This window comes from Mauremys reevesii, unplaced genomic scaffold (genome assembly GCF_016161935.1).
Source record: "Mauremys reevesii isolate NIE-2019 unplaced genomic scaffold, ASM1616193v1 Contig8, whole genome shotgun sequence".
NCBI lineage: Eukaryota > Metazoa > Chordata > Testudines > Geoemydidae > Mauremys > Mauremys reevesii.
This window is the reverse complement of record NW_024100895.1, coordinates 356,124-365,475: the sequence shown is the minus strand read 5'-3', so window position 1 is coordinate 365,475 and position 9,352 is coordinate 356,124. Positions and strand designations below refer to the sequence as shown.

General features: G+C 62.7%; 1 protein-coding gene across 1 annotated transcript; it reads right to left on the bottom strand.

Moving 5' to 3' along the window:
• Positions 1-1,068: 1,068 nt before the first annotated feature.
• On the bottom strand, positions 1,069-6,453 carry LOC120394837 (class II histocompatibility antigen, M alpha chain-like). Its single transcript, XM_039518997.1, has 5 exons — positions 6,339-6,453; positions 4,561-4,821; positions 3,377-3,658; positions 1,832-1,960; positions 1,069-1,405 (listed from the first exon to the last, which is right to left on the bottom strand). The coding sequence occupies exons 1-5, from the start codon at positions 6,415-6,417 to the stop codon at positions 1,401-1,403; spliced, it is 756 nt and encodes a 251-aa protein (XP_039374931.1). The 5' UTR covers positions 6,418-6,453; the 3' UTR covers positions 1,069-1,400.
• Between the last annotated feature and the right edge of the window lie 2,899 nt (positions 6,454-9,352).

Below are 9,352 nucleotides of genomic sequence, written 5' to 3'. Positions count from 1 at the left end.
TCCAGGGGACGCTGGTTCTGATCCAGCCCCAGGCCAGGGGCTGGCTGGGGAGATGGGGATGGGGACACGGGGCCTGGCCCTTCCGGGGGACGCTGGTGCTGATCCGGCCCCAGGGCAGGGCCTGGCTGGCTCAGGCAGCGAGGAATGGGATACAGGGCCTGTCCCTTCCGGGGGACGCTGGTTCTGATCCGGCCCCAGGGCAGGGGCTGGCTGGCTCAGGGGGTGAGGAATGGGACACGGGGCCTGTCCCTTCCAGGGGGCGCTGGTTCCGATACGGCCCCAGGCCAGGGGCTGGCTGGGGAGATGGGGATGGGGACACGGGGCCTTTCCCTTCCGGGGGACGCTGGTTCTGATCCAGCCCCAGGCCAGGGGCTGGCTGGGGAGATGGGGATGGGGACACGGGGCCTGGCCCTTCCGGGGGACGCTGGTGCTGATCCGGCCCCAGGGCAGGGCCTGGCTGGCTCAGGGGGCGAGGAATGGGACACGGGGCCTGTCCCCTCTGGGGGTCACTGGTTCTGCTACGGCCCCAGGGCAGGGGCTGGCTGGCTCAGGGGGTGAGGAATGGGACACGGGGCCTGTCCCTTCCAGGGGGCGCTGGTTCCAATCCGGCCCCAGGGCAGGGGCTGGCTGGCTCAGGGGGCGAGGAATGGGACACGGGGCCTGTCTCCTCTGGGGGTCACTGGTGCTGATCCGGCCCCAGGGCAGGGGCTGGCTGGCTCAGGGGGCGAGGAATGGGACACGGGGCCTGTCCCCTCTGGGGGTCACTGGTTCTGCTACGGCCCCAGGGCAGGGGCTGGCTGGCTCAGGCGGCGAGGAACGGGGATACAGGTTCTGATCAGTGTCATGGACTTGGTGGGTCCCAGCCGAGATCCTAGCGAGACGGGTGCCCCCGGCATGGGCAGTAACTGTCCCCTTCGCTGAGGGCTGAACTGGCCGCAGCGTGTGAGCTCCCCCCGGCCCAGCGGGGTCCCTGCAGGACAGGAGGGGTTGGGGTGGCATGGGGGGAGGGCTATGGGGGTGCGGGGAGAGGTGGGGATACAGAGGGGCAGAGGCGCGATGGCTCCAGGAAATAGACCTTTATTAGCAGGAGGCTGGATAAGGCACCGATACGCCGGTGTGGGGCGACCCCTGGCACAGACCGGGAGTGGGAGTCTGCCCCAGGCACGCTGCATGGCTGGAATGCAGGAGGGGGCAGAGCGTGGCACCCCCGGAGGAGAGGCACCAGGTTCCCACGGACGTGGCCCGTGTGTAGTGAGTGTGTCCGGTCTCAGCACCGTGCTGACTGCAGCTGGTTCCAGGAACTGCCTTTCCCACAGTTCCCAAGGGCTGGGGGGGCTGGAATGGGGAGGGGTTCGGGGCGTCTCCTCACAGTTCTTCAGGCGTTTCCAGCCACTCGGAGTTCACTCTGAGGGTGAAAACACAGAACAAGGAGATTCAATGGAAGGGATAGAACCCAGGAGTCCTGGTGCCCAGCCTCCCTCTGTAATCCAGCAGACGCCCCCCTTCCCCTCAGAGCCAGGGATAGAACCCAGGAGTCTTGGCTCCCAGCTCCCCCCCCACCCCCCTGCTCTAACCCACTAGGTGCACCCCCAAGCCAGGGATGGAACCCAGGAGTCCTGACTCCCAGCCCCCCCACCCCGTTCTAACCCACCAGATGCACCCCCAAGCCAGGGATGGAACCCAGGAGTCCTGGCCCCCAGACCCCCCTGCTCTAACCCACCAGATGTTCCCCCAAGCCAGGGATGGAACCCAGGAGTCCTGGCCCCCAGACCCCCCTGCTCTAACCCACTAGACTCCCCCCACCCCCAGCTGGGGCAGCGCCCTGCAGTACCTGTGGGGCTGGGCCTGCGGGATTTGAGGAGGAGGACGATCCCGGTGACCATGAAGAAGATGCCCAGGGCGATGGCCAGGCCGCACAGCGCGTTCTCCAGCAGCTCCGAGGGGACGGGGTTCTGGGGCACTGGAGACACAACGGCGGGGGGAGGGGGATACAGGGTGAGGCCAGAGCTACCAGGGAGATTGCGGGGGGCTCCTGGCAGCAGGGGGGTGCGCACAGGCCAAGGGCGGGGAATCAGAGAGGGATCCCAGTAGCGGGGGGAGCTGGGGAGATGCAGGGTCAGGTGGAGGGGGATTGGGTATGGAGGGGATCGAGTTTGGGGGGGCTTGAATTAAGTGCAGGGGGGAAATCTCCTACCCCAGTGGGCCGTGGTGGAGAAGCAGTCCCCAGGCTGCGTGATGGTGCAGGTGGGGAGATGTGCAGGGGAGGGATACAAGGATGGGGGAGGAACGGGGTGCAGGGGATGGATTGGGGGTATCTCTTACCCCAGTAGGCTACGGTGGAGAAGCAGTCACTGGGCCGCGTGATGGGCAGGGGGGGAGACATGGGAGAGGGATACAAGGATGTGGGAGGAACGGGGTGCAGCAGGGAGAAGCAGGATGCAGGGGGCAGATCGGGGAGTGGATCAGGGGGGTCTCTCACCCCAGTAGGCCACGGTGGAGAAGAGGTCCCTGGGCTGCAGGACGGTGCTGGTGGGGAGACGTGCAGGGGTGGGTTAGAAGGAGGGGGGAGGAACCGGGTTCAGCGGGGAGGATCGGGGTGCAGCAGGGCGGATCAGGAAGCGGATCGGGGGGCTCCCTCACCCCAGTAGGCCATGGTGGAGAAGCGATCCCTGGGCCACGTGATGGTGCAGGTGGGGAGACATGGGGGAGGGATCCAAGGATGGGGGAGGAACAGGGTGCAGCAGGAGGCGGATCGGGGAGTGGATCAGGGGCTCCCTCACCCCAGTAGGCCACGGTGGAGAAGCGGTCCCTGGGCCGCGTGATGGTGCAGGTGGGGAGACGTGGGGGAGGGATAGAAGGATGGGGGAGGATCGGGTGCAGGGGCAGACCGGGAGTGGATCGGGGTCTCTCACCCCAGTAGGCCACGGTGGAGAAGCGGTCCCTGGGCGCGTGATGGTGCAGGTGGGGAGACGTGGGGGAGGGATAGAAGGATGGGGGAGGATCGGGGTGCAGGGGCAGACCGGGAGTGGATCGGGGTCTCTCACCCCAGTAGGCTATGGTGGAGAAGCGGTCCCTGGGCGCGTGATGGTGCAGGTGGGGAGACGTGGGGAGGGATAGAAGGATGGGGAGGAACGGGTGCAGGGGAAGAACGGGGTTCAGCGGGGCGGATCGGGGTGCAGCAGGGAGGACCGGGAAGCGGATCAGGGGGTCTCTCACCCCAGTAGGCCACGGTGGAGAAGCGGTCCCTGGGCCGCGTGATGGTGCAGGTGGGGAGACGTGGGGGAGGGATAGAAGGATGGGGGAGGAATGGGGTTCAGCGGTGAGGATCGGGGTGCAGCAGGGGGTGGACTGGGAAGCGGATCGGGGGGTCTCTCACCCCAGTAGGCCACGGTGGAGAAGCGGTCCCTGGGCCGCGTGATGGTGCAGGTGTAGACGTCCCCCTCCTGCGGGGTGAACTCCAGGTAGGAGAAGAGCAGGAAGCCCAGGTCCTCGGTGGGGTAGTACCGCGTGGTGTTGACCCCCTGGCTCACCGGCTCCCCCAGCCGCTGCCACGACACGGTCACCGAGGCCGGGAAGAGGTTGCCCACCTGGCAGATCAGGGTGTTGGGTTTTCCCAGCTCCAGGGGCTCGGCTGTGAACACGTTGGCCATGGGGGTGCCTGCGGGGAGAGGGGAGATGGTAAGGGGGGGCCTGTGGGGGCTGGAGCACTGGGGTATGTGGGGAGGAGGAGGGGCGGTGCTGGGGGCTGGGAAGGGGGCTGGGGTTGCTGGGGGGAGGTGGGCAGGGAGGGGGCACCACCGTAAGCGGCTTGGGCACCTGTGCAGGGGGTGCTGTGGGGTGAAGGGCCTGGGTGCACAGACACTGGGGTGCCACGGGGAGGGGGTGTGTGGGGGCGGCTCTAGACATTTCGCCGCCCAAGCAGGGCGGCACGTCGCGGGAGGGGGGCGCTCTGCCGGTCGCCCGTCCCGCGGCTCCAGTGGACCTCCCGCAGGCCCGCCCTCCCGGCGACCTGCCGAGCGCCCCCCGCGGTCTGGAGCTGCCCCTGGGGTGTGGGCACCTTGGCCTCAGGCAGGACAGTATCAATGATCGCTGGGTGCTGGGGAGTCGTGGGGGGGCCCGTGGGCGCTGGGGGAGACACAGGCACTGGGGGTCAGGGGCCTCGGGCAGGGGCAGGGCAGTATCAGGGATCGCCGTGGGTGCCGTGGGAGGGGACACGGGCACTGGGGGAGACACGGGCGCTGGGGGAGACACGGGCGCTGGGGGAGACCGGGCGCCGGGTACCTCTGGCCTCGGGCAGGGGCAGTATCAGGGATCGCCGAGGGTGCCGTGGGAGTGGACACAGGTGCTGGGGGGGACGTGGGCACTGGGGGAGACCGGGCGCCGGGTACCTCGGGCAGGGGCAGTATCAGTGATCGCCGGTGGTGCCGTGGGAGGAGACACGGGCACTGGGGGAGACCGGGCGCCGGGTACCTCTGGCCTCGGGCAGGGGCAGTATCAGGGATAGCTGGGGGTGCCGTGGGGAGGGGACACGGGCGCTGGGGGAGACCAGGCGCCGGGTACCTCTGGCCTCGGGCAGCACGCCCGTGGTGATGTTGGTGATCGCCGAGAGCAGTTGCCGGCACAGACTGGAGTCGTTGCGGATCTGCCCCTTGCTCTCCTGGGCGCCCAGCCAGGGCTGGAAGTCGGGCAGCCGGGGCTCCCAGCGCGCCCCCGGGAAGTCGAACGAGAACAGCTGGTCCCCGTCGAAGGTGTCGGCCAGGCCCAGCGAGGGGCGGTCGGGCTGGCAGAACAGCACACGGGACAGGACGTGGGCCGTGGGCGCTGCGGGAGAGAGACACCGACCGGGGTCACAACGGGGCACGCACGCGCTGGGCGCACACACCCACCCTGCACACACACACTCATCATCCCCTGCACACACACTGTCACACACACTGCGCACACAGTGCCCTGTTTTCTGTGCACACGCCTCGTGCACACAGGCACACCCACCCTATACACACAGTCCTCACTTACATGCAAGCACAGTCACACACACCCAGAATCACGACAGTCCCTAAACACACGTTCCTTTGCACACACAGTCCGTTCACCCTCACACTGCAGCCCCTGTACACACACAGCCCCCCACCACACAGTGCTGCTATCCCTGACACACAAATACACATTACAACCCATGTGTAAGCACACTCTTCCCATACACCCACACTCCACACCCTGCACACACAGCCACACTCATGCATTAAATACCCTATATACACACACAGTCTGCATGTGCACAGTGACAAAACACACCACAAGCCCCCCAACCCTGACCCCACACTGCACACCTACACAATCACACACAGCCAACCCCTCCACACTCTGCACTCCCTTGTGCACAATCACACACACACACAAAATCGACTGCCACGCCACACTCCCATTTACATGGTTACACAGCCTGCAACCCCATGCACCCAGCAATACCCATGAACACAACATAGGACACGGACACACAGCGACAGAGCAGGGACAGCTTCCTCCCCACACACACTCAGGCAGGGCCTGGCTAACCCCTGGGAAGTGCTTGCTCTCACCACACACAGTATAACACACCCTATTTACACACAATCTCCATGCACGCCCAATTCCACACACACTAACACAACCCCGACACACTTGCACCCCCATGCAAAAACACACACTCCCCCGAGATACATCCATGCACCTGTACAGACACAATCCCACACACTGTCCCCATGTGCACACACAAGCATTCTCAGACACAGTCCCCCTGTACATACACACAGACAGTCCCCTTCTCCACAGACACACAATCTTTACGTGCACACAATCCCCTCGTAAACCACATGCACAATCCCCGACCATGCCCACACAACCCCCGTGTGCACACACAGCCGCACTCACACAATCTCCGAGCATGCACACACGACCCCACATACAATCCCCTTGTGCACACATACAACCACACATACAATCCCCGACCATGCCTACACAACCCCCGTGTGCACACACAGCCGCACTCACACAATCCCCGTGCATGCACACACAACCACACATACAATCCCCGACCATGCCTACACAACCCCCGTGTGCACACACAGCCGCACTCACACAATCTCCGAGCATGCACACACAACCCCACATACAATCCCCTTGTGCACACACACAACCACACATACAATCCCCGACCATACCTACACAACCCCCGCGTGCACACACAGCCGCACTCACACAATCCCCGTGCATGCACACACACGGTGACACACACGCACACACACACACTGGCCGTGCAATGGCCCCGCCCGCCAGTAACGCCCGTGGGCAGCTCCTACCCTCTGTCGCGGCGGTGGCCGCCGCCCCCCGCAGCAGCCCCAGGGCCAGCAGCAGCCCCCAGCAGCCGGGCGCCTCCATCCCCGCCGGGCTGCCTCTGCTCCCGGCCCGGGCTCCCGGGGCATCCCCGGCCGGCTGCCGGCCAATCCGCGCGCGCCCCGCCGCCTCCTGGCCAATGGGTGGGCCCCGACACCGCTTGTCACCTGTTACCGGGGAGACGCCCGCAGCGGAGGTCCCGGGAGCGCAGATGGGCGGCCGGGATGGGGACACGTGGGAGAATCCGAGGCCAGGAGGGACCATTGCGAGCATCTGGTCTGACTCCTGTCTAGACAGTTAGAACCCTGCTCCGGATTCACACCTGTATAGACAGGCCAGGGCCCTGCTCCGAATTCACCCCAGTATAGACAGGCCAGAGCCCTGCTCCAGATTCACCCTAGATAGCCCCTGTTCAGGATTCACCCCTGTATAGACAGGCCAGGGCCCTGCTTCGGATTCACCCCAGATAGCCCCTGCTCCGGATTCACCCCTGTATAGACAGGCCGGGGCCTGCTCCGAATTCACCCCAGATAGCCCCTGCTTCGGATTCACCCCTGTAGAGCACAGGCCAGGGCCCTGCTCCGGGTTCACTCCTGGCTGAACCAGAGCTGATCTCTTTGGGATGTCCACACAGCAAAACAAAACCCAGGGCCGAGCAGAGCCAGGGTCTGCAGACGTGGCCGGCAGTGCCAGTGTTTCCCCCAGGAGCTGAACTCGGAGGGGAGAGGGTGTTGGAGTTTCCAGTGCGTGAAGGGCGAGGCCGTGAGGGTGAAGGTGCACCGTACGGTTTCACCAGGAAGGCCATTCGGCGCTAAGTCTTGGCCCCACGCTCTAGACATGGTAAGACACCAATAAGCAGCAGCCTTGGGGCTGAGGGTGATTTACTGTTGGTTATAAATCAGAATGTGACATGGCCAGGTTGGCCAATGTGGCCGAAAGGAACGTGCCGGGCGCCAGCTGCTGGCAGCACAAACGCAGCGATGTGAGGAGACGAGGCGTCATTCCTACTGTCAAACCTGCTGTGTGCTTTCAGGGACGAGCCTTTTATCACCTCTGAGCTCTGAACGTGACTGTTCAGGTTTCAGTCTCAATTCAAATTTCCAACCAGACTAAATGGAACTGGTTTCAAACTGCCTGGGCATCTTGTCCCAGTCATTAGTGCCACTGGGGTAGAAATTCGCACCTTATTTCCAGTCAGAATTTCTCCAGCTTCAACTTCCAGCCACAGGCGCTCGTTAGACCTCTGTCCGGGCTGGGCCAGTGGGTGCCTGGCCAGTGGGGTGCCCCCAACGCAGAGCCTCCCTGCGTCCTTGTGCCTCCCCCCCCGTCTGTCTCTCTGCACAGCCCTGAGCCAGGACTGCAGCCTGCTGGCACCCCAGCGAGAGAGAGAATAATTAATAATAGGAGGCGAATAAGAGGGGACTTGAAAACAATAAGGGTTAGCTTGTCTCCTCAGCAGCTCTCGACGCATTGTACAAAGGAGTCAGGCTCATTATTCCCCTCATACAGAGGGGGAAACTGAGGCACAGAGAGGGGCTCTGACTGGCTAACGTCACCCAGCAGAGCCAGGTATAGAAGCCAGGTTTCCTGAGTCCCAGTTCAGTGCTCTAGCCACTAGGACTCTCCTATAGTTAGACTATGGAACTCATTACCACAAGACCTCACTGGGGCCAGGAGCTCAGCGGGATCCCCCAAAGGGTGGGAGATTTTTATGGACAGTGAGACAATCCAGAGTGACACTAGATAGGATCAAACATCAATTGATTGGGCATGTAAACTCTCAGACCCAATCTGATATGGCTGAGGAGTGGGGACTCATCCCCTGAGGGCAGGGCAGCCCATCCGTGTAGGGCTTTTGCCCCATCTCTGGAGTAGCTGGTGCTGGTCACTGTCAGAGACGGGATGCCGGGGTAGATGGGCCCATTGATCTGATCCAGCGCAGGAATTCCACAGTTCCATAGCTAGAAAAATTAGCGAAATGATAACAATACAAAGCTAATTCTGCTTTGCTCTCCAGCCCCTGCATCTGTACCAGTTCCCGTTGGATGTAAGCAACCCAGGGCCGGGAATGTGCTTATCTGTGCCCAGATTCAGCAGAGCTCCTATGCATGCGTTCAGCTTTATGGGACTAACTTAAATCCCTTTGGCGTGAATGGGATTTAAGCACATGCTTAAAGTGAAGTACTTAAGTGCTTTGACTTATCATACAGCACCGAGCACGGGCCCCGATTCAGGAAAGTATGTGCTGTGCCAAGCACAGACCGAGGTGCTGTAAAACAGCCATTGGTAATGCTTTATTTATACCGATCATGATGTCTATATGCGTTGCCTAGGTCAGGGGTGCGCAAATACCACCCTTCCTATGGATTTATTTCTATTGTGCTGATATCTGCATATTATTTATTTATAAATATTAACATTAGGATTCATTAATTATATGCAGTTCTGTGATTTCAGTTAGAGCGTGTAGGTGCTCTGGGAACATGATTTCTCTCGGGGTGGACTGATTTCAATCAAGTGGTGCCATCACTAGCAATGCTTAGATCTATTCGCCGTCACTGGCAATGTTTTTCTGCAAGATTTGCTCTAATTCAGGGGTGGACAATCTATGGTCCTGGGCCGGATCCGGCCCACCAGCTGTTTTAATCCGACCCTCGAGCTCTCGCTGGGGACTGAGGTCTGGGGCTTGCCCCGCTCCAGTGCTCCAGCCGGGGAGCAGGGTTGGGGGCCGCTCCATGCGGCTCCCGGAAGCAGCAGCATGGCCCCTCTCCGGCTCCTACACATAGGGGCAGCCAAGGGGCTCCGCTCTGCATGCTACCCCCGCCCCAAGCACCGCCCCCGCAGCACCTTTTGGCTGGGAACCGCAGCCAATGGGAGCTCCGGGGCGGTGCCTGTGGACAGGGGAGCGCGCAGAGCCACCTGGCTGCACCTCCACATAGGAGCCAGAGGGGGTCATGCCGCTGCTTCCGGGAGCCACTGG

Excerpts from the sequence above, each read along its gene's own strand:
- LOC120394837 (XM_039518997.1), bottom strand. The coding sequence starts at position 6,417 with ATGGAGGCGCCCGGCTGCTGGGGGCTGCTGCTGGCCCTGGGGCTGCTG. Across the intron at positions 4,822-6,338 it reads GGCCACCGCCGCGACAGAGG|CGCCCACGGCCCACGTCCTG; the intron begins GTAGGAGCTGCC and ends TCTCTCCCGCAG. Across the intron at positions 1,961-3,376 it reads CTCCACCGTGGCCTACTGGG|TGCCCCAGAACCCCGTCCCC; the intron begins GTGAGAGACCCC and ends TTGTGTCTCCAG.